General features: G+C 47.9%; 1 protein-coding gene across 1 annotated transcript in view; it reads right to left on the bottom strand.

Annotated features, from left to right (window-relative positions):
* Window positions 1–9,066: 9,066 nt before the first annotated feature.
* Window positions 9,067–24,865, bottom strand: part of MUC2 (mucin 2, oligomeric mucus/gel-forming) — a 72,061-nt gene continuing 56,262 nt past the window's right edge. Inside the window, exons 42-56 of the mRNA XM_054172005.1 lie at window positions 23,813–23,996; window positions 23,477–23,681; window positions 21,700–21,889; window positions 20,364–20,425; window positions 19,543–19,643; window positions 19,346–19,377; window positions 19,012–19,189; window positions 18,428–18,532; window positions 17,031–17,071; window positions 15,281–15,403; window positions 14,029–14,127; window positions 13,165–13,293; window positions 12,410–12,449; window positions 11,561–11,690; window positions 9,067–9,316 (exon numbers count right to left, since the gene is read on the bottom strand). Coding sequence (XP_054027980.1) covers window positions 9,067–9,316; window positions 11,561–11,690; window positions 12,410–12,449; window positions 13,165–13,293; window positions 14,029–14,127; window positions 15,281–15,403; window positions 17,031–17,071; window positions 18,428–18,532; window positions 19,012–19,189; window positions 19,346–19,377; window positions 19,543–19,643; window positions 20,364–20,425; window positions 21,700–21,889; window positions 23,477–23,681; window positions 23,813–23,996 — 1,869 coding nt within the window. The remainder of the gene's footprint in view (window positions 9,317–11,560; window positions 11,691–12,409; window positions 12,450–13,164; window positions 13,294–14,028; window positions 14,128–15,280; window positions 15,404–17,030; window positions 17,072–18,427; window positions 18,533–19,011; window positions 19,190–19,345; window positions 19,378–19,542; window positions 19,644–20,363; window positions 20,426–21,699; window positions 21,890–23,476; window positions 23,682–23,812; window positions 23,997–24,865) is intronic.

The following is a 24,865-nucleotide window of genomic DNA, read 5'->3' as shown; positions in this document are numbered from 1 at the left end:
GAGGCAGGGCACCACTGGAAGGTAAAGTCTGTTCCTGAAGCCCTGCCATTTTGGCTGGGATACAGAACTGACACACTTCATGGCACAGGTGATGGAAGTAGGAGGCTTCTTCTGCCTTCCCTTTTAATCACAAGGCATCTTGCCTGCTGATCTCCATCCAAATAGTTAAAGACACCCAGCAGAATATCTACCAATAGATAAACCAAAGCAGGAAAAACTGAGGGTTTGAGTATGATCTGGAACCAGTGCAGATTCCCAAGGTGATGCAAATTCAGCAGACATTCAAATTGAGTTCTTCAGCTCACAGAACAGTGCTGGGGAAGGGCTGTGAAGCTCCAGAGAAAAAGCACATAGGTCAGTAGACCACTGACAAAGAGTTGAGGATAAAGGTGGAAAGTTGAAAGCTATCAGTTTTCTCAAACCAAAGCTGGTGTCAAAATTCAATCTGCTGAGGTAGAGTTTGCTTGTTCTTAATTATGGTCCTCTTCCATTCCCACCCAGGCAACCAAGGCACCTGTTTAATTCATTTTGGTATGAGAGAAGAAAATTAAAACCCACAAACAGGATTCTAGAAGTAAGATTTCTGGCCCTAGAGGAAAAATCTCTTTATTCCCAGTGGGCAGAACAGAAGCAGCAGGAAGTACCTTCCAAAATCACCCTTCAGGTTGGAGTAGTCCTTAGCTAACAAAGGCATGGAGGTTGGCCACTGAGACTCCCAGCCCTTTGCCTTCTGCATGTGGAGTGGTTTAGAGGCATGTCAGCATGGGCAGGAGCTCAGGCTTAATTTTCCCCTGCATGCCCTGCTTAGCACCTAGGGCCCTGAGCAGAGCATGGACAGCACATGTTAAAACTGTCCAGGGAACATCAAATCATGCAATTGTTTCATCTGAAAGGGACCCCTATTATGGTCAAGTCCAAGCACTGACCCAACAGCACTATGGCCTCTTTCAAAGCACATCCCTCAGCACCACATCAATGCAGCTTCTAAACCTCTCCAAGGATGAAGACTCCACCGAGGCCCTGAGGAGCTTGTTCCAGGGTTTGACCATTCTTTTAGGGAAGAAATTGATCCTCATGCCCAAACTTAACTTCCCCTGGTGCAATCTGAGACCATTTCCTCTCAACATACCACTTCTTACTCTGGAGAAGAGACCAACACTCACTTGGCTCCAACCTCCTTTCAGAGAGTTGTAGAGAGCAAGGAGGTCTCCCCACAGCCTCCTCTTCTCCAGGTTAAACAGCCCCAGTTCCCTCAGCTGCTTCTCACCAGCCCTGTTCTCCAGATCCTTCACCAGCTTGGTTGCTCTTCTCTGGACCCACTCCAACACCTCAATATCCTTCTTGAAGAGTCCAAAACTGAACTCAGGGCTCAATGTGTGCCTCACCTGTGCTGAGTACAGGGGGATGATCCCTGGTCTTGCTGGCCACACTATTCCTCATCCAGGCCAGGATGCTGGTGGCCTTCTTGGCTTCACAGGGGTTGGAAGGGACCTCAAAGGATCATCCAGTCCAACCCTCCTGGCACAGCAGGTTGACCTACAGCAGATCACACAGGAACTCATCCAGGTAGGTTTTGGGTCTCTCCAGAGAGGGAGACTCCACAACCTCTCTGGGCAGCCTGCTCCAGGGCTCTGTCCCCCTCACAGTGAAAAACTTTTTCCTCCTGTTTCCATGGAGCTTCCTAAGCCTCAGGAAGCTTATGTTCAGCTGCTTGCCAATGAAACACGTAATTCCTGCCACCACCATCCACCTCTGCTCCTCTCACCAGGGGATGAAACATCAGGCACCAGGGATCCTCTCCTGAGCAAAGCAAGAGCACTTCTCTTGCTACCCAGAGCAAGAGGACACACCAGTCCCCTCGCTCTGGTCCTGGCCATTGCCTTACCTCAGCTTCTCTGCTCTGTCACTTTTGCCATTCCTATGCCATTCCTTGGGGTGCAGAGCTCCTGTCAGTGACTAAGCAGAGCTGCTGCTCCCAGCTCCTCCTCAGAAAGCACTGGATGCTTCCATCCCCTGCGGTGCTTTCAGGGCCACCCTGACAGAGGAAGGATATTTGCATTCAAATGAAGCTTTTTTACGTGCAAGTGTGGCAACGCTGAGGGACTCGGGGGAAACAAAAGGGAGCTTTGGAGAAGGAAGTGTGGCTTAAGAGGAAGCAGCTGAGGATGCTGACCACTGAATCCCTGCTGCCCCAGGAGCACAGCTTAAAGCTATTCCCCCTGCAGAGGTGGGGATTAAGTAACTCTTCTCCTCACCGGGCCCTGGGGCTTTCAGTCTGCTGCAGCTGCTCCAGCAAGAAGAACAATTCCTCTTGGCCCTGTTGCAGCCCATTTCATGGATCATTTGCCATTAAAGGGTATGTGAGTTCAGTAAACACTACAGGTAAATATTAACTGCACTTCTTTATCACCACTGACTGACTGGAGATAAACCATCACCAAGCTAATGCAGTACACCTCTGACTCACAGCTTGGATGTTTTTTGAGGCAAACTTGGTAAAGAGGCACTCAAATAGAGGGCATCTGGTGGCCACAAAGATGGTCAGAGGGCTTATCCTATGAGGACAGGCTGGGAGTGTTGGAGCTGTTCAGCCTGGAGAAGAGAAGGCTCCAGGGAGACCTTGGAGCTTCATTTCAGTATCAGAAGGGGACCTAGAGGAAGGCTGAGGAGGGACTGTTCAGAAGGACCTGTGGGGATAGGATGAGGGGCAAGAGTTTGAAACTGGAGCAGGGGAGAACATAAGGAGAGAGTTATTTACAATGAGGGTGGTGAGACACTGGAACAGGTAGCCCAGGGATGTGGTTGAGGCTCCACCCTTGGAGACATCCAAGGTTACACTTGCTGTGTCCCTGGGCAGCCTGCTCTAGCTGGAGGTGTCCCTGCTGATTGCAGGGGAGTTGGACAAGATGCCCTTTGAGGCTCCCTTCCAAAGTGATGCATTCTGTGATTCTTAATGCTGTTCATAGCCAAGCAGCAGCCTGAAGCCTGGCAGCTGTGTTTACATCACACTGCTCTGCCAGAAGGTGATCCCATATGCAGTAAAGTGCTGAGGCTACCAAGACTTCCATAACACACCAACGAGGGTCAGCCCAAGACATGGCAGGCTTCATCTTGGAAATCCTCTAATGTTCCAGTTCACAGAATTAACCAGGTTGGAAGAGACCTTTGAGATCATCCAGTCCAACCTATCACCCAACACCCTCTGATCAGCTAAACCATGGCACCAAGTGCCTCATCCAGGCTCTTCTTAAACACCTCCAGGGACAGTGACTCCACCTGGGCAGCACATTCCCATGGCCAATGTCTCTTTCTGTGAAGAACTTCTTCCTAACATCCAGCCCAAACCTCCCTTGGTGCAGCTTGAGACTGTGTCCTTTCATTCTGTCACTGCTTGCCTGGGAGAAGAGACCAAGCCCCACCTGGCTACAACCTCCCTTCAAGGGAGTTGTAGACAGCAATAAGGTCTTCCCTGAGCCTCCTCTTCTCCAGGCTAAGTTCACTTCAAGCAAAGCTGGTTCTGCCTCTAACAATGTAAATCCACTCCAAAATGGTGTTTTATAAGCCTACAGTAACTTCATTGACAAGTTAGTGTTAGTTAGGGAAACAATTAACCTGGATTTGGTATCCTGCCCTTTTGGGCCAATAATCCACCTGATGAGAACATCTGAAGTGAGCTTGGCAAAAGGTTTAACATAACTGATGGTTACAACACTTATTGGCACCTTCTAAACTGTCAGAAGAGCTCCAGAACAGCAGGGGTTATGTTTTTATCCTTGACATAATCCCATCAAAGTAAATTCACCTCAAGGATTTATTTGGTCCACCAGGTTTGCATCCACTGCAGAGACTGAAATGGTATAAAGTAGTCTGTAGCAGGCAGAGGAAAACCAGAAGATGGATCTCTGTCTTTAAGAGTCAGAATGCAGAATGGTTGGGATTGGAAGGGACCTCTGGAGATCATCCAGTCCAGCCCCCCCTGCCAAAGCAGGGGCACCCACAGCAGCTTGCCCAGGATCATGACGTGCTGGTGGGTTTGGAATCCCTCCAGAGAAGGAGACTCTCCACAACCTCTCTGGGCAGCTTGCTCCAGGGTTCCAGCAACCTCACAGCAATGAAGGTTTTCCTGCTGCTCAGTTGGAACCCCCCTGGGTTCCACTTGGTGCTCACTGCCCACTGTCCTGCCCCTGGGCACCAGTGACAAGAGTCTGGCCCCAGAAGCCTGCAGCAGTAAAGAGGACTCTCCTCAGTATTTTAATTCTGGCAGAAGATGGTTGGGTGGTTTTTGTTATTTTGCTGCAGAATGAACACAAAACTCCTTACCCTTTCATCCTGCCATGGGGTTCCTTGGCTTTTCCTGGCCTAACCAAGGCCACTTGTTACCCCTGTTTGCAAGGAGTCAATTCATAATGGCTTTAATATCAAAGAATGGCTTCGATTGGAAGGGACCAGCGTGGCTGCTGCTTTCTGTTGGTTTCTTGGTTTGGGGTTGGTTATTTTGTTTGTTTGTTTGCTTGGGTTTGGGGTTTGTGTGGGGTTTTTTTCCCAAGCAGATGTAGATCTTTCAAAACTCCACAATCAAGGAGTAATGACATGGCTGATTGGTGTTTGTACACACAGGTCTCATTGACCTACTGGCACTTCCTCACAGAAAGCCACTCCCTGCATAGAAAGCCACCTCACCAGGAGGTTGGGCCATCCAGATGTTCTCCAGGGGATCAGTGCTGGGCCCCATCCCATTCAATATCTTTATTGATGGTCTGGATGAGGGGATTGAGTCCATCATCAGTAGATTTGCAGACAACACCAAGATGGGGGCAGGAGTTGATCTGTTAGAGGGCAGGAGGGCTCTGCAGAGGGACCTTGACAAGGTGGACAGATGGGCAGAGTCCAACAGGATGGCATTCAACAAGTCCAAGTGCTACACTTTGGCCACAACCACCCCAGGCAGTGCTACAGGCTGGGGTCAGAGTGGTTGGAGAGCAGCCAGGCAGAAAGGGACCTGGGGGTGCTGGTTGATAGTAGGCTGAATGTGAGCCAGCAGTGTGCCCATGGGGACAAGAAGACCAAGGGCATCCTGGCCTGCATCAGGAACAGTGTGGCCAGCAGGAGCAGGGAGGTCATTGTGCCTTGTGCTCAGCACTGCTTAGGCCACACCTTGAGTCCTGTGTCCAGTTCTGGGCCCCTCAGTTTAGGAAAGATGTTGAGATGCTGGAAGTTGTCCTGAGAAGGGCAACAAGGCTGGGGAGGGGTCTGGAGCACAGCCCTGTGAGGAGAGGCTGAGGGAGCTGGGGTTGCTGAGCCTGGAGAAGAGGAGGCTCAGGGGAGACCTTCTTGCTCTCTACCACTACCTGAAGGGAAGTTGTAGCCAGGTGGGGGTTGGTCTCTTCTCCCAGACAACCAGCACCAGAACAAGAGGACATAATCTCAAGCTGTGCCAAGGGAGTTTTAGGCTGGAGGTGAGGAGAAAGTTCTTCCCAGAAAGAGGAATTGGCCATTGGGATGTGCTGCCCAGGGAGGTGGTGGAGTCCCCATCCCTGGAGGTGTGCAAAAAAAGGCTTGGATGTGGCACTTGGAGTCATGGTTTATTTGTCATGAGGTGTTGGGTGACAGGCTGGACTTGATGATCTTTGAGGTGTTTTCTACCCTTACTGATTCTATGATCTCTCCTATGAAGAAAGACCGAGAGCCCTGGGGCTGTTGAGTCTCGAGAGGAGAAGGCTGAGAGGGGATCTGATCAGTGTCTATAAATATCTGAGGGGTGGGTGTCAGGATGAAGGTGCCAGGCTCTTTGCAGTGGTGCCCAGTGATAGGACAAAGAACAATCAGTGCAAAGTGGAGCACAGGATGGTCCATCTCAACGTGAGGAGAAACTTCTTTGCTGTGAGGATGACAGAGCCCTGGAGCAGGCTGCCCAGAGAGGCTGTGGAGTTTCCTTCTCTGGAGAGATTCCAAACCTACTTGGACATTGCAATCCTGGGCAGCCTGCTGTGGGTGCCCTGCTTCAGCAGAGGGTTGGACCTCTCCAGAGGTCCTTTCCAACCCCTTCCATGCTGGGATTGTGGAGGAGCAAAAGCGCTGCTCACAGCACTACTACTCTCAGTGTGAGCATACACAGCTAAAGCTTCTTTCCTTTGTTTCTCTCCAAAAGACTTAGCTGTGGTGTTCTCTGCTGGGCAATGTTTATTCTGTTCCATTTTGTCACCCAGTTCCAATGGAAGTAAAGGTGCAAAGTAAACTGCAAAGTAAACTGCAAAGTTCTAAGGTGACTAGGAGCGCAGAAAGGGCTGGAGGTTTGACATGTACAGTTTGACCTGGAACTGCCAAGCACTTGTGAGCAAGAATTCACTGACACTGCCCACTTGGGAACCTGCTCATGGGCAGCACTGACCCAGCACCTACCCTGATGGGGCTGCTCTGATCCAGAGCACTCCTGGGAGCACCACCCTCTGCATGCCTGTAAATTCATCTCAGAGTGATTACTTCTCACTGCTTACTAGGAGGATACAAGTGTCTGTGAGGAAACAGCAGCACTCCTTTCTTCTCAGGGGTAAAAGCCTCTGCTTGATGAAGCACAGACTCCCTTTTGGAGGCAGCTTGCCTTTTTTTGTGTCCAAAATGGTTTTGCATTCGTAGCCAGAGACTGCCCTGTAGTGGTGAAGCCAAAATTTGCAGCCTCACTGATCCTCAGACAGGATCTTGTGCCTCCCTTCTGTCAAAGTAGTCAGCCCATCAGAAAAAGGGACACAAAAGGCCTTCATTACAGAGTGGAAGAAAAACCTGAAGCAAAGATTTTCATCTGCGTCGGGGTTGAGGCAATCCCAGGCACAAGTCCAGGCTGGGCAGGGACTGGCTGGAGAGCAGCCCTGAGGAGAGAGCCTTGGGGGTGCTGGTGGAGGAGAAGCTCAACAGGAGCTCTCAGTGTGCACTTGCAGCCTGGAAAGCCAAGCAGAGCCTGGGCTGCAGCAAGAGAAGTGTGGCCAGCAGGTCAAAGGAGGTGATTCTCCCCCTGAGCCTCCTCTTCTGCAGGCTAAGCAACCCCAGCTCCCTCAGCCTCTCCTCACAGGGCTGTGCTCAAGGCCTCTCCCCAGCCTTGTTGCCCTTCTCTGGACACATTCAAGTGTCTCAATGTCCTTCTTAAATTGAGGGGCCCAGAACTGGACACAGTACTCAAGCTACTTTGGGTAATGAGAAGGAAGACTTCCTTTTCTGAGTGAGTGCACATTTTTGCTCATCTCTCTCTAGACAGTGTTGATGGACAGGGGAAAGGCAGCTGATGTCATCTGTCTGCATTTGGGTAAAGCATTTGACACTGTCCCCCATGACATCCTGGCCTCTAAAGTGGAAAGACATGGATTGGATGGGTGGACCACCCAGTGAAAAAGGAATTGGCTTGATGGTTGTACTCAGAGTGATAGCCAATGGCTTGGCAACTACATGGAAACAGGAGTGGTGCTCCTCTGGGCTTGTAATGGGACTGGTGCTGTTTAACTTCTTTGTTGGTGACATGGACACAGAGATCTTCACAGGGAGAGTAATTGGCCATTGGAATGTGCTGCCCAGCTAGGTGGTGGAGTCACCATCCCTGGAGGTGGTCACAAAAAGATTGTGTGTGGCACTGGAAGCCATGGTTTAGTTAGTCATGAGGTCTTGGGTGACAGGTTGGACTTGATGATCTCTGAGGTCTTTTCCAACCTTACTGATTCTATGATCAAGGCACCCTCAGCATGCTTACCCCTGACATCAGGCTGTGTGGGGTGGTCAACATGCTGGAAGGAAAAGATATCACCCAGAGGGCCCTTTGATAGGCTTGACAGGTGGGCCTGTGCCAATCTGATGAAATTCAATAAAACCAAGGGCAAGGTCCTGCACCTGGGTCAGGGCAAGCCCAAGCATAAATACAGGCTGAGAGATGAGCGAATGGAGAGCAGTCCTAAGGAGAAGGACTTGGGGGTGCTAGGGGGTGCAAGGTTGGACATGAAGCAGTAATGTGTGCTCACAGCCCAGCCCCACTCATGTCCTGGGCTGATCCCCAGCAGTGTGGGCAGCAGGGGCAGGGAGGGGATTCTGCCCCTCTGCTCTGCTCTGCTCTGCTGAGACCCCCCTGCAGTGCTGGGGCAGCTCTAGAGCCCTCAGCACAGACAGGGAGCTGGTGGAGCAGGGCCAGAGGAGGCCACAGCAATGCTGGCAGGGCTGGAAGCCTCTGTTGTGAGGCCAGGCTGCGAGAGCTGGGCTTGGGCAGCCTGGAGAGGAGAAGGCTCCAGAGCACCTTAGAGCAGCCTTCCAGCATTTGAAGGTGGCCACAGGAGAGCTGGAGAGGCACTTTTCACACAGGCATGGAGTGACAGGATGAGGGCAATGTCTTCACACTGGAAGAAGCTGGATTTACATTGGACACTAGGAAATTCTTCCCCATGAGGGTAGTGAGACACTGGGAGTGGGTTCCCAGAGAAGATGTGGAGGTTCCAAGCCTCGAAGTGTTGAAAGCCAGCTTGGCTGGGACCTTGAGCAACCTTGTGTAGTAGGAGTTGTCCCTGCCCTGTGTCAGGTGGGGTGGAACTAGATGATCTTTCAGGTACTTTCCAACCCAAACCATTCTTTGGCATTGTTCTGGCAGCCAGCATCAACTTCTGCCACACTTTATGTGCTGGGAGCTTTAGACAGTCCTCCTGATGCTTCAGTTTTTAAGGAGCCAGAAACAGAGCTTAAAACTTAGGGAACAACTCAGGTGACTTCCTGTAACATCAGGTGGATCTTGTCTCATCTTTTCAAACTCAGGCCCATCAAGACCACACATGAATAAGTGCAGACCCCCTGTGTTTTGAGATATGCTTTTTTAATCATTCAGAGGAAATCAGGTGATTGTGGAAGGCCCCAAAAGGCCATGCACCACCAGCAAGAATACAAATTTGTGTCCTTCTTTCGTCCACTAATAAATAGAGCAGCATTAACAATGCACAGAGAACGAACAGGGTACAGAAACCAGGCAGATGCAAAGGTCAGCATGAGCCAAGGAAGAGGAGAATGGTGCATAGGCCTTTTAGATCACTGCTGAAGGTGTTTTCTCCTTCATTTTGAGGCTAAGCTGATGGCCCTCTTGAGGCGGTTCAGAGCGCTCGCAGCGTCGTTTTCTTCCTTGTTCTGCTTCTCCTGTGAGATTTCGCACTCAGTATCTTGACAGCTGCAGCTCTCCACATACATATACTTATGTGTGATGGTGTGCCCGTGGGGGCATTTCAGTGTCACTTCCTTCATTGTAGCCTTTGATTCCCTGCAGCAGGAACAGCTGTGCTCCATGGAATTGGCCTCAACAGAGTACCTGTTAAGATAGGAAACGGCAGCGTTACCCTGTGCCAGTGGCCAGCAGAGAGGAGCAAATGAGGCACAGAACTCCCGTGACAAGTTTGGAATAGAACCATAGAATCACTTGGTTTGGAAGAGACCTTTAAGATCACAGAATCAACCAGGTTGGAAGGGACCTCCAAGATCATCAAGTCCAACCATTCACCCAACCCTAACTAATCAACCAGACCATGGCACTGAGTGCCCCATCCAGGCTCTTCTTAAACACCTCCAGGGACACTGGCCATACCCCCTCCCTGGGCAGCCCATCCCAAAGGGCAATCTCTCTGTCTGTGAAGAACTTCTTGCTAAGATCCAGCCTAAACTTCCCCCTGCCCAGCTTGAGACTGTGTCCTCTTGTTCTGGTGCTGGCAGCCTGGGAGAAGAGACCAACCCCCAGCTGGCTGCATCCTCCCTTCAAGCAGTTTAACCCAGCACTGCCAAGCCACCACTAACCCACAGCCTTCAGCCAACATCTACACATAATTTAAGACCTGTAGAAGAGCCACAGCTGTGGCTGATGCAAGTGCTAAGCTCCCATGACAGAGCAGCAGTTATAACAATGTGATTTTAAAATTCATTGCATTTCCTGAGACTTCCTTCTGCCAAACCAATTAGTCCTAGAAAAAACACCCAGGGGGTTCTATGAGCTCAGCTTCCCTAAGGAAGTGCTGAAGGATGTTCACAATTAAAGGCAGATAAAGCCCTGACCTGAATAAGGAGATTGTGTAGGTGAGTGGCTGTAATGTCAGTGGCATCACATCCATCAGTGGGCTACAAGGGTTATGGTTGCCTCCCATGAATCCCAGTGCACATCCCAGTACTAACAGGAAGGGGAAGCACCAGCTCTCTCCATTCCCATCTCACACTGAAGGATTGTTTCCAGCCTTGTGTTCATCAGCTTCCCAAGCACCATTCCTAACCAGCAGAATCTGTCAACACCAGGCTACAAACTGTGTCAAGACTCCTCCTTTCCTCACGTTTGTGTGCAAAGGCAACCCTAGCCAGACTCTAAGATGCTAAGGGATTTCCACACACTGACATCCCCCCTGGCTAATGGGGGTTCAGCCTGAGACTGGGACAAGGGGCAATGGTCTGAAACTCGAGCAGGGGAAATTCAGGTTGGACATCAGGAGGAAGTTCTACACAATGAGGGTGGTGAGACCCTGGAACAGGTGGCCCAAGATTGTGGCTGAGGCCTCATCCCTGGAGATATTCAAGACTTGATGTGGCCTTGGGCAGCCTGCTCTAGTTGGAGATGTCCTTGATGCCTGCAGGGGGGTTGGAGAAGGTGTCTTTTGAAGGTCCCTTCTAATCCAACACACACTGTGAATCAGCTTTGTCCCAGGTCATATGCCCTGTGGCATATTCAGTGACAGTTTCTTTGAGGAGCAAGAATCCTTTTCCTCCTGTGGTTTAGTAGCTCAGTCCCAGGTGCCCTACTAGCCACTTTCCTAGAGACATTTCCTCATGGAGTCTCCTGCTTCAGAGAAAATCCTAGAGTGAAACTACTCTACTAACACCACTCCTACAGCACTGCTTTTCTAATTTCTTTACTGGGCAAAAATTGTGCAATGTTTGACTCTCCCTTTAAAGGATGTAGGCACATTTCATTTTGGATGTTAGTCTTTGAGAAGCAGCTTTTCAGTTTAGGGACATCAAGCTTGGCTGCTCTCTGGGCTCCTTCCCACCACAGGAAATAATCCATGTTGTGGTGGTTTCAAGCCAAGATGATCTGACACAAATGACAGCTGGACATTAATGGATGAGTATCATAGAATGTTCCAGGATGGAAAGGACCTCCAAAGGTCATCCAGTCCAACCCCCCCTACAGTCAGCAGGGACATCCCCAACTAGATCAGGCTACCCAGGGCCTCGTCGAGCCTCACCTTGAATATCTTGAGGGAAGGAGCCTCAACCACCTCCCTGGGCAACCTACTGCAGTGTTCCACCACCCTCATGGTGCAGAACTTGCTCCTAACATCCAATCTAAATCTGCCCATCTCTAGTTTGAAGCCCAGAACAATGTAATACACTTCTCTGCTCTGTATGAAAACAAAACAACTGTTCAGTCACAGACTTCACAACTTTATGCCCACGACATGGCAAGCAGGTTCCAGGTCTTCTACCATTCTGTAGCCTACCTATTTATTGTTCCTTTTATATAAACAAGCTCAGTGCCAGCAGAGCTGAAACCTCATTGTTCTATCAGTTTACTCACATGGAGAAGGTTCCACATGTTCCTTCACACTCAGTCATGACAACTCTCTCCAGAGAGCGGCAGCCCCTGTAGACGAGGAAGTCAGTCCTGTGGCGGACAGAGCACGGCGTGGGGCTATCCAGAGGTGCACCTACAGGGAAAGAGCAGAAAACACTTCCAGTGAAATAGCTCCAAGAGTTCTCTGCAGCTCAGCACTCTCTGGGCTTCACTAATGCACTCAAGGTATTGTCTTCAGTGCTCTTTCTGCTTCGGTTTAAACTTGCCTGGAGAGATCAGACAGTGAATGCTTGGAAGAACAACTACCGGTTATGGAAGTGGCTATTTAAAAAGAATCATGGAATTGTTAGGGTTGGAAGGGACCTCAAGGCTCAGCCAGTTCCAACCCCCTGCCATGGGCAGGGACACCTCGCACTACAGCAGGTTGCTCACAGCCACATCCAGCCTGGCTGCAAACACCTCCAGGGATGGGACTTCTACCATCTCCCTGGGCAACCTGTGCCAGTGTCTCACCACCTGGTGGTGAAGAACTTCTTCCTAACATCCAATCTGAATCTACCCATTTCTAGTTTTGCTCCATCCCCCCCAGTCCTGTCACTCTCTGACACCCTAAAAAGTCCCTTCCCAGCTTTCTCGTAGGCCCCCTTCAGATACTGGAAGGCCACAATTAGGTCTCCTTGGAGTCTTCTCTTCTCCAGACTGAGAAGCCCCAACTCCCTCAGTCTGTCCTCATAGGAGAGGTGCTTCAGCCCTCTAATTATCCTTGTGGCCCTTCTCCAACCTCTGTGGCTGGAAAAGGGTTGATTCAAGAGGAAAACTCATTCCCTGTGCTGTTGGCTCAGGTATACTTACAGGTCCTGCAGCAACCGTTGGGCAAGAATGCGATGGTTCCCTAAAAGAACAAAGAAAGAGGAGAAATGATATTATTTTCTTTCCCTGTATCAAGGAGGCTTTTAGGCCAGTAGCTGAGGAGAGCAATTCCTCAGCAGCTGGAAACAATCAAAGGAAACTGCACCATTATTCTTGTTCCCTGTATTAAGGAGGCTTTTAGGGCAGTAACTGAGGAGAGCAGCTGGAAACAACCAAAGAAATCTGTAGCACTGATCTGAATAATCCAGACCTGAAGACTATCAGTCTGCAAAGGATTGTGTTAATAAAGATAATGCTTTGAAGGAACTGTACAAGGTTGCCATTGTACATTTTGTTTCCTCAGAACCAGTCCTACAAACCATTTTCTGGGAGATGTCTATCTGAAGGGTGGTCCTGGCAGCCTACAGGGGGATCAGCTTGTAGCATTCAAGAGAACTTGGTTCTTGTAGAGACTGCACAGAGCAGTCAGCAAGGAGTCTGTGTCTCAGCCCTGAGCAGTGTTTTGGCTCTGAGAGACAGCTGCCAGCTACAAGCCTTGAATTCTCACCCATATCTCTTATTTTATGCACCCTATAGATCTCTGCAGGGTGCAGCAGAAACTTCTGTCCTGGGGACTGGGAAACTTTGGTGAGAGGTCATCAAGAGCTTAACCTGCCTTCCGTTGCTAGTTAGGTGTCTGAACTGGACTGAAGCCATCTCTGCACTGAGTAGAGGGTAAGTTTTCCCTGTTCACTTACAGGTTTGCAGCTTTCCTCATTGAATGCTGGGCAGGTGATCTCAGATGTGGAGGAGATGAACTGGTCCTGGATATTTATACAGCTATAGATGGTGCAGTTGTTGCGAGGATCGTTTTTGAACTCCCCAGGCTGCAAGCGAAACACAAAATGCAATAAGGAAAGGTGAAGGGAGCTCAGACAGACATTTTCCTGCCCTCTGACAATGACTTTCCTCTGGCTTCCCAGTCAAATCTTTTTAGGTTAAGAGCCACTGGAGGTACAGATTCTCATATGTCTTGCAGTATGCCATAGGTGGAGAGAATCTTACCCAGATTTCCCTTGGAAAACATAAATCCCTCTAAAGTTTGTTGAGTGCATTAAAGTCATAAACAAAATCATCCATGCCCAGGGTGAGCTAAACTCTTATGTGGTAATTAAGAACAACCCTAAACTTCCACCCTCCAGGAGCAATAAATTCATTCCCTACTCAGGCCTTACTGGTGCTTTTCAGTACTCAGACATCAAACAATACAGAAAAGTCCAAGCTTCCAGAGCATGCAAGGAAATCCCTTCCAATGGGATTGGATTCCAGAAAGAGCCTCCCAGGAAATTTGATTTCCTGAGTCCTTCCTTCAGGCCAAAAAACCTTGGAGATAGGCTTTGCTTTAGGTAAGCCTTTGGCCTTTCAGGTGCAAAGTTACACTAAGCCTTGTCCCTGGCGAGGAGATGTTCCCTCTCTGAGAGGGATAACTAACAATCATAGTCTTATAGAACAGCCTGGATTGGAAGGGACCCCCAAAGGTCATCTATTCCTAGCCCCTCTGCAGTCAGCAGAGACATCCTCAACTAGATAAGGCAGGGATGTAAGGTGCAGAGCATACTTACACTCAGGATGAGGTTGGAGTTGCTCTGTGTACGTATGACACACTTAGTCTGCACACATTTTCCACAGCATTCACCTTTCACTGCCTGAAGCTCGTAGCCCTAGGGATTACAAATGAAAGCACTGTGATAAATGCATTTTTGAGAAAACAATGACAAAATACTAACCCATTCACAGATTAGGTTCAGGCCCTTCTGTGTTCCAACCCAGTGGGAGACAAGTAATAAAAGCAGGCAACTGATGGGATAAATTGAAATGCTGAGATAAATATGCCTAATAATTAACTATCATTCCATTGGTCACAGAATGGTTTGCCTTGGAAGAGACCTTAAAGATCATCCAGTTCCATTTCCCCTGCCATGAACAGGGACACCTTCTACTAGATCAGGTTGCTCAAAGCCCCATCCAACCTGTCCTTGGACATTTCCAGAGAGGAGGCATCCACAGCTACTCTGGGCAACTTGTGTTAAGCTGCTCCCATGCATCACCACCCTCACAGAGAAGAAATTCCTCCTTATTTATAATCTAAAGCCTACCCCCTTTCAGTTTAAAGCCATCACCCCTTGTCCTACCAGTACAAATCCTTGTAAAAAGTCTGTCCCCAGCTTTTTGATCAGTCCCCTGAAGCACTGAAAAGCCACCAGGTCTCCCTGGAGCCTATTCTCTCCAGGCTGACCAAGCTCAACTCTCTCAACATGGCTTCACAGCAGAGCCCTCTCAGCATTGCTGTGTCCTCCTCTGGCCCCACTCCAACAGGTCCCTGTCTGTGCTGAGGGCTCCAGAGCTGCCCCAGCACTGCAGAGGGGTCTCAACAGAGCACAGCAGAGGGGCAGAATCCCCTCCCTGCCCCTGCTTCCCATGCTGCTGGGGATCAGCCCAGGACATGGCTGGGGCAGGGCTGTGAGCACACATTACTGCTTCATGTCCAACTTTTCACCCCCCAGCACCCTCAAGACTGTCTCCACAGGGCTCCTCTCCATCTACTCATCTCTCAGCCTGTACTTATGCTTGGGGTTGCCCTGACCCAGGTGCAGGACCTTGCACTGCAGGAATTCCCCAGCTAATCCTGCACTGAACACTGCACATCACACGGGCAGGCTTCACACAGCAGACTGCTCCAGGAGAGTTGGGACCCACACTGGATTTGAATTCTGCCTTTCTGCCTCTTGTGCTTTGCTTACATCACTCATTAACCAAACTGCTTTTCACACACATGGCTGGTTTGGGGGTTTGTTGTTTCAGTTTGTCACTTACTGGCTGACAAACTGTGTTGCACGGAACGTGTTCACACGAGATGATGTTCAGCTGAGTGCTGGAGTTCACATTGCTAGTGCAGAGACAGTTCTGGCACTTGTCAACAAAGACTGGGGAATTAGGCTGTGAATTTGAAACAAACAAAGATTAATATATTAGTGATATATCAATAAGGCATGACACCATGTGACAGACATTTCTGAATTTAGTTTTACTTGTGTCTTTACTGCAGCCTTACACAGCACTGATAAACTCTGATATTAAACCTAGACAAATCCTAAGCCTATACAGCCTTATACAGCACTGATAAACTCTGATATTAAACCTAGATAAATCCTAAACCTATAAAGCCTTATACAGCAGTGATAAACTCTGATATTAAACCTAGACAAATCCTAACCCTAGACAAATCCTAAGCCTAGACAAATCCTAAACCTATATAGCCTTATACAGCAGTGATAAACTCTGATATTAAACCTAGACAAATCCCAAGCCTAGACAAACACTAAACCTATACAGCCTTATACAGCAGTGATAAATTCTGATATTAAACCTAGACAAATCCTAACCCTAGACAAATCCTAAGCCTAGACAAACACTAAACCTATACAGCCTTATACAGCAATGACAAACTCTGATATTAAACTTATACAAATTCTAAGCCTAGACAAATCCTAAGCCTATACAGCCTTATACAACAATGATAAACTCTGATATTAAACCTAGACAAATTCTAAGCCTAGACAGATCCTAAATCTAGACAAACACTAAACCTATACAGCCTTATACAGCACTGATAAACTCTGATATTAAACCTAGACAAATCCTAACCCTAGACAAATCCTAAATCTAGACAAACACTAAACCTATACAGCCTTATACAGCAATGATAAACTCTGATACTAAACCTAGACAAATCCTAACCCTAGACAAATCCTAAATCTAGACAAACACTAAACCTATACAGCCTTATACAGCAATGATAAACTCTGATACTAAACTTATACAAATCCTAAGCCTAGACAAATCCTAAATGTAGACAAATCCTAAGCCTAGACAAATCCTAAATGTAGACAAATCCTAAGCCTAGACAAATCCTAAACCTATACAGCCTTATACAGCAATGATAAACTCTAATATTAAACCTAGACAAATCCTAAACCTATACAAATCATATATCTAGACAAATTCTAAACCTAGACAAATCCTAAACCTAGACAGGCCAACATTAAACCCATACAGCCCTACATTAAAACTCTCAACCCTATATTAAACCCACCAGCCCTATATTAAACCCATATAAACTCAGATATTAAAATGACAGGGGTGATAAATAAAGCAACTGCTAGACCAAAGAGAATTTACTAAGATCTAAGTCTGGTCAGAATAATACTTTGTGCAAATCTTTCCAGTTTTGAAAGCAGGGTCTTAGAAGTGCAATAATGTCACAGGTTGGGTTTTTAATCAGCTGCTGTTATTCAAGGCCATCCTGCCTCCTGCTGACAGTTAATGTGGCCTGACTCAACTCTAACCCCAAACCTCTCTCTGGTACAGACCTGCAAACAGTTCTTCAGCCTTTCTATCTGTTCAGAAAATATTTGGATTTTGTGTGATTGATGAACTCCTGATGGGAACCTGAACATTTCTGAAGCATTGATTGTATTAGACAAAGCTCCTCACAGCCCTCCTGATAAAGTACCCTCAGTAGTCTCTTAATCATTTTCAGAAGACTGATGAAATAGGAACTTACCAAGAACTCAGCATTCCCATGTACACAAACTCCCTTGGGAACTGTTAACAAGCAAAGAATTAGATGGTTACAAAGAGGGAGGAGCAAAAAAAGGTCTTCACTCTAGTCAAACTCACCTCTTCCACAATGCTTATGGTCAAATGCATTGCTTGTTCCCCATTTCTGGTAGCTGATCTGACACATGTGAAGTATAAGAACAAATACTGCACGTGCAATATGTAGGCAGTGCAGTCCTTGGCCAAGAATGGCCACTTCACAGCTACCAGTCATGTTTTGATTCAGAATACAGAATTAACCAGGTTGGAAAAGACCTCAGAGATCATCAAGTCCAACCGATCATCCAACACCATCTCATCAACTAAACCATGGCACCAAGTGCCTCATCCAGGCTCTTCCTAACCGCCTCCAGTGATGGTGACTCCACCACCTCCCTGGGCAGCACATTCCCATGGCCAATCTCTCTTTCTGTGAAGAACTTCTTCTTAACATCCAGCCTGAACCTCCCTTGGCACAGCTTGAGACTGTGTCCTCTTGTTCTGGTGCTGGCTGCCTGCCTGGGAGAAGAGACCAACCCCCACCTGGCTACAACCTCCCTTCAGGGAGTAGGAGAGAGCAATGAGGTCTCCCCTGAGCCTTCTCTTCTCCAGGCTAAGCAACCCCAGCTCCCTCAGCCTCTCCTCACAGGGCTGTGCTCCAGACCCCTCCCCACCTTTGTTGCCCTTCTCTGGACACCTTCCAGCAACTCAACACCTTTCCTAAACTGAGAGGCCCAGAACTGGACACAGGACTCAAGGTGTGGCCTAACCAGTATTGAGCATAGGGCAGAATGACCTCCCTGCTCCTGCTGGCCACAACTGTTCCTGATGCAGGCCAGGATGCCATTGGCCTTCTTGGGCCCCTGAGCACACTGCTGGCTCATGTTCAAATGCTGTCAACCACTACCCCCAAGTCCCTCTCTTCCAGGCTGCTTTCCAGCCCCTCTGACCCCAGCCTGTAGCACTGCCTGGGGTTGTTGTGGCCAATGTGTAGAACCCAGACCTGAGATGTGTTAAATCTCATGCCCTTGGACTCAGTTACTAAGACCAAAAGCCATCTTTGCAAAGCTATCTTTCTTCTGGAGATGCTGACAGCAACTTTTTACCAACCCCAGCTGATTCTGTACTTGTTCTTACAGGTACCTGCAACCAGGAAAACTGCACTTGAGCCACTCATACTGTGTCTGATTTTGTAGTTACTCACCACAAACAGTGTTAGTAGTAACCTCTTTGTAGGTGTTGACTGTGTTTGTTACCCCCTTTCAACAGGCTATTGCATGCTTATTGCATGTCTAACTAGGTGTGATGCTAATTATATGATAGATAATGCTAATCAGTGTAATGTGTTTCCAAAGGACTTACCACACTGGTACACAGGACAGCACTTGCCACTGGGAATATGAGATTGAACTTCAAATCCTGGACTACACTTGGGAGCTTTAGATGTGCACAGGCTTGCGTTGCATTCTGAAAACAAAACAAAACAAGAAAGGGAATGAGCCAGAAAGCACATTTAATCAAAGCTGCTAGAGACTGGCATCTAGCAAAGCATGTAGGATAGACTTCCCACTGCTAGGAAAGAGCGCAGGTCCTCCAGGTGCTAAGAAAGTATCACAGTTCTTGGCAGAGAAGTAGGGGACAGTTGTTATTCTCTTCAAGGTTGTAGGTAACTGCTGCAGAATGAAAACCCACAGAGAATTCCATACTCTATCTGCATTTTACTTGAATAGAAAGTGGTCCTGAACTACAGGTTCAGTTATATTGAGTCAGTGCAGCATTCAAACTTATTTTCCCTAACACTAGGCAAGCTGAATTTAGAAAGCATGGAGGAAGATCCTGTCTTGTGATTCCCTGCTGCTGGTCTCTGGTGCTAACCTACTTTAGCTCTCTTTTCCTTTCTATTCCTAAAAGATACAGAAAGAGTAGAAAGAAAAGTATAAACTCACTGCAGGAGTTGATGGGGCAGCAGGGATCTTCAGAGTTGACCACAATGACCTTATAGAAACCTTCTCCATCACAAGTGCTCTGATCTTGTGGAGGACATCTATGAGGCTCACACACAATGCCATTCCCACCTTCCAGGCAAATACAGTCCTGACAGTCCACTGTAAACCTTTCCCCAAACTGTTGTTAAGGAAAAAGGGAGTGATTACATGGTCACCAATTAAAAAGAATAGCAGTAAAAACAGAAATGAAGAGCTGAGAGAGCCCCAAACAAGACCACTCTCCTCCCCCCACCTCCAACCTCTATATGAAAGACAAAAGCACAGAGCAGCCTACCTCTCTTGGTATCATGTCCATTCCAACACAACCTGTGAAAACACCAACACAAATCTCCATTACCATCCATATAACAGTAGACATCTCCTCTATGTGTTGCTTGAGTGCTGCACAAAACCTGATCTATGTTGCATACATGAGAAGGAAACAACAAGGCAGAAGCCAGCACAGCCTCCAAGTGAAGCAGTAAGACTCACCGCAGGTTTTGACACAGACATCCATGCTGGAGTCATAGAGCATAGTTCCATTGGGACAGAAGCAGCCTTCCACTTGCTTAGTTGAAGTTTCATTTTGTTGACTGCATGAGACAAAGTATTGCAAGGAACACTGTTACTGGCACAGGCAGGCAGTGGAGGGTTGTGCCAAACAGCCTCTGACTGAAGGCAGCGTGGCAAATGATGTGCGCATAGAATCATCATAGAACTGTCAGGGTTGGAAGGGACCTCAAGGATCATCCAGCTCCAATGCCCCTGCCATGGGCAGAGACACCTCACACTAGAGCAGGTTGCTCACAGCCACATCCAGCCTGGCCTTAAAGCCTCCAGGGATAGGACTTCCACCACCTCCCTGGGCAACCTGTGCCAGTGTCTCACCACCTCATGGGGAAGAACTTCTTCCTAACATCCAATCTGAATCTACCCATTTCTAGATTTACTCCATTTCCCCCAGTCCTATTAATCCCTGACACCCTCCCCAGCTTTCTTGTAGCCCCCTTCAGATACTGGAAGGCCACAAGAAGGTCTTCTCAGAGCCTTCTCCTCTCCAGACTGAATAGCCCCAACTCTCTCAGTCTCTCCATAGGAGAGGTGCTCCAGAGGTGCTCTGTCATTTCAGGATGGCCAGCATTCATGTTTGGTGTCACCAAACAACATGAGCACTAGAGGCAGCCAGATTGAGGATCAAGAGACCAGTGCTACCAAATTGGACAGTTCATGAGATGACAGGAAGCTGATGTCTCTCATCCACCCATGACTGCAGGGTTGTGAGAGCCATGAGTAACTGTGAAGGAATTATTTACCTTGATTTGCAGGTTGACTCTTGAATAGGACCACATGCTCTGTATTCTTTCTCTGAGGGACACTTATAAGCTGGAAGGGGAGAAAAGAAGAAAAGGGAGGAAGAGCTCAGTAACAAGAGCATATAAAAGCCCTGGGGCTAAGAAATTAAAGACTGATGATTTATTTGCTTATGCACCTTTGACAATCTTGAGAAGCAAAGAAAAAACAACCCCAGATATCAGACTCACATCTCTCTATTTTATGCCATTTAGCCACCAGCACAATTTACATTAAGGAGGTAAAGTCAAGAGTCTACACCTCAACTACTCTATCTTTTTTCCATAATTTTGGTCTCTTTTGCCCAACTTCTCAAGGGAAGAGTGTATCTTTGCCCTCTGTCATCTTCTTACTGCATCCAGAGCAGGTTTAGGTAGGATATTAGGAACAATTTCTTTCCTGCAAGAGTGATCAGGGATTGGAAGAGGCTGCCCAAGGAGGTGATGGAGTCACCATCCCTGGAGGTGTTCAAGAAATGTGTGGCCATGGCTCTTAGGGATATGGTTTGATGGCTGTGGTGGTAGTGGGTTGATGGTTGGACTTGGTGATCTTAGAGGTCTTTTCCAACCTTTATGATTCTGATTCTCTGAAAACAAGTCACTAAATATAGAATGGAATGGAATGGAATGGAATGGAATGGAATGGAATGGAATGGAATGGAATGGAATGGAATGGAATGGAATGGAATGGGTTGGAAAAGACCTGAGAAATCAAGTCCAACCTATCACCCCACACCACCTAATCAACTAAACCATGGCACCAAGTGCCTCATCCAGGCTCCTCTTAAACACCTCCAGGGATGGGGACTCCACCACCTCCCTGGGCAGCACATTCCAATGGCCAATCTCTCTTGCTGGGAAGAACTTCTTCCTAACATCCAGCCCAAACCTCCCCTGGCACAGCTTGAGACTGTGTGCTTTCATTCTGTCACTGCTTGCCTGTGAGAAGAGACCAACCCCCACCTGGCTCCAACCTCCCTTCAGGGAGCTGTATACAGCAAGAAGGTCTCCCCTGAGCTTCCTCTTCTCCAGGCTAAGCAACCCCAGCTCCCTCAGCCTCAGGAAGCTGCCTGTGTGCAAACAACTGTCTCTTGTTACAGATGTTTCTGGCACAGTCAAGAGATTTATATTTTTGCTTCTCAATAATAAATGCTTCCCATTCCTCCAAAATGTTACCTGTAAAATACCTTTCAGAAAGCAGGAGGTGTGATCCATTGGTGTCTTCACTGCTTGGACAGCAATCCCACTCACCATTAGGACATGCCACCTAAGCTTCCCTACTAATTCCAAGACAAATGGCCAAATACTTACAGCAGACACCATTGGTGTGGCTTCTCCAGTCAATGCACACATTTTGATCAGCACAGGTGGCAGCATAGATCTGCAGACTTGAGCATTCCAGGTCTAAGTTGGGCAGCACACAGCTATCAAACACGCAGGCTGCGTAGTACTTGTCCGGGTTGACGACACCGTGGCATGGCTCAAACACACTAGAAGCAGAAACAGTTCTCATGGTTAGTGTGGCAGTTTCAGGCCTTTAAGAAAAAAAAACCACAGAGTTGAGTCCTCCAGGAGGGCCAGAAAGGACCAGCAATGGACTGGAAAATTGTAATGTTGTTAGTCAGTGCCATAATTCTGCTGTCATAGAATCACAGAATTGTCAGGGCTGGAAGGGACCTCAAGGATCAGCCAGTTCCAGCCCCCCTGCCATGGGTAGGGACACCTCACACTACAGCAGGTTGCTCACAGCCACCTCCAGCTTGGCTGCAAACACCTCCAGGCAGGAGGCTTCCACCACCTCCCTGGGCAACCTGTGCCAGTCTCTCACCACCCTCATGGGGAACAACTTCTTCCTAACATCCAATCTCAATCTCTCCACTTCTAGTTTTACTCCATTCCCCCCAGTCCTATCACTCCCTGACACCATAAAAAGTCCCTCTCCAGATTTCTTGAAGCCCCCTTCTGATACTGGAAGTCCAGAATTAGGTCTCCTGGGAGCCTTCTCCTCTCCAGACTGCACAACCACAACTCTCTCAGTCTGTCCTCATAGCAGAGCAGCTCCAGCCCTCTGCTCATCCTTGTGGCCCTTCTCTGGACACCTTCCAGCACCTCCAGATCCTTCCTGCAATAGAGGCTCCAGAACTGGATGAAGTGCTCCAGGTGAGGTGTTACCAGAGCAGAGTAGAGGGGGAGAATCCCCTCCCTGGCCCTGCTGGCTATGCTTCTCTAGATGCAGCCCAGGATCTGATTGGCTTTCTGGGCTGCAAGTGCTCACTGCTGGCTCCTGTTGAGCTTCCAATTACAATATCTGAAGGGGGCTACAGGAAGGTTGGGGAGGGACTGTTTGGAAGGGCCTGAGGGGATAAGAGGACGGACAATGGTTTGAAAGTGGAGGAGGGGAGATTTAGATAGGACATCTGAAGGAAGTTCTTTACATTGAGAGTGGTGAAATACTGGCAGAGGTTGTCCAGGGATGTGATTCAGGCCCCATCCCTGGAGACATTCAAGATCAGACTTGATGTGTCCCAGGCACTAGCCTGATCTTGTTGGAGGTGTCCCTGCAGACTGCAGGGGGGTTGGACAAGATGCCCTCTGAGGGTCCCTTCCAATCTAATGCAATCTGTGAATCCATGACACATGCTTAACCTTTTCTCACCCTCAGCTACAAAACACTCTGCCACCAGCACCTTCTGTCCAGGACAGAATGTTACCAAGTGGAACCATGAACTACTTTTCTACAGAGATTACTTTGATTTCTTCTTTTTCTCAGTACTGACATGCCATTCTAAAATGAAGATTCACTTGGGGTTGTTGTCTCCTGAGTGAGTGTGGAAAAGGCAACATCACAGGACAGTGGAGGGCAGAGAGCATAGAACATGAGAGTATCAAGAACAGTTGGTGTAGGAACCAGAGGGTTGGAATCAAACTCTCAGCAAAGAATGACATGGAGAAACAGTAAAAAGAACAGAAGCAACCCACGAAGTAATAGGTAGAAGCACTTTGTACTGAGAAATGAAACCTCCAATTGCCACCTAATTTGAGGAGAGAAGGCTTCCAGCCCCCAGAGGAATGCCTACCTTCCCCGAAGCAGCTCACAGATGGCAGATTCTTTGCAAGGCTGCACCGTGGTTATGCTGGGTGACTTTGTAGGAGATAATCCTGGAGAGCACTGTGGTTTGGAGGGATCAACAACTTGCCAGTGATCTGCCATGGTTTCACAGTTTTCTGCAATCATCCCATTTGGCAGCATGCAGTCATCTGCAGTATTGTTGTTGCAGGTACCTAGAATGGGTGAGGGGAGAAGGATTCACTCATACATTTGTTATCAAATTCCACTCATCCTTCTGGCAGGGCTGTCCTTTCCCTCTTTGTGGTTTCCTGAGAGCACCCAAATGACAAGAGTAAGCCCTTACCACACTGTCCTTGAGTGTTGTTGCCAAACAGGCTGTAGGGCATCTTGATGGAGAAGGACAAGCCATTGTAGGTCACATTCATCTTCAGTTCAGGGATTTCCACCACGCTGTTTATGCCTGACTTGTAGATGAGCACACCGAATTTCTTGTAAGGCAAAGCCACTAGCTGTTTGTTTACTGTCACCTAGTTAACAAAAGAAACCAGAAGGGAGGCATATTTAGTTTGGCTTTAGAAAACAACTGACTCCTTCATTACCTTGCATTGGAGACAGAATGTAAAGGCCTCAAGTTGCACCAGGGGAGGTTTAGGTTGGATGTGAGAAGAAACTTCTTCACTGTTTTCAAACATTGGAACAGGCTGCCCAGGAAGGTGGTTGAATCCCTGTCCCTGGAAATCTTTAAAAGAGGCAGGGATGTGGTGCAGAGGGACATGGTTTATCACCAGCCTTGGTAGTTAGATGATCTCTTGAGGTCCCTTCCAACCTCTAATACACTGTGATACTGTAATACCTGTGATAATGGTTGAGATACGGTGATCTTAAAGGTCTTCTCCAACCAAAATGATTCTAGGATTCTAATGTGCTTTCAGTTTGAAACTGAAGTTTCAAAAGTGTCCCTTTTATGTTACAAACTTCTACTCTGAGCCAAAGAAAAGGCTTATCAGCACCTGATAATTTAGGCTAAAACTCAGAATTTCAGCCAGCTAAATTCCAGCGTTCAACAGGTTTATTGGAATGACTGTGGCACCAAGGACACCCTGTGACAATGCAATACAAAATCCTCCTAAATTCCTAGTGCACACAGGTTTAACTTTCATTACATAAAGGGACCATACTTGTAGAAAGATGAAAGAAATAAGCCAAAATCTGTATTATTTATTTAAGTCTATATGGAGCTAACACTACTGCTTCTACTCAGCAATAGCAGATTTACCTTGAGTCCTGTGTCCAGTTCTGGGCCCCTCAATTTAAGAAGGATATTGAGACACTTGAATGTGTCCAGAGAAGGGCAACAAGGCTGGGGAGGGGTCTGGAGCACAGCCCTGTGAGGAGA

This window comes from Dryobates pubescens, chromosome 22 (assembly GCF_014839835.1).
Source record: "Dryobates pubescens isolate bDryPub1 chromosome 22, bDryPub1.pri, whole genome shotgun sequence".
Lineage (NCBI taxonomy): Eukaryota > Metazoa > Chordata > Aves > Piciformes > Picidae > Dryobates > Dryobates pubescens.
This window is presented reverse-complemented; position numbering and strand designations above follow the sequence as displayed.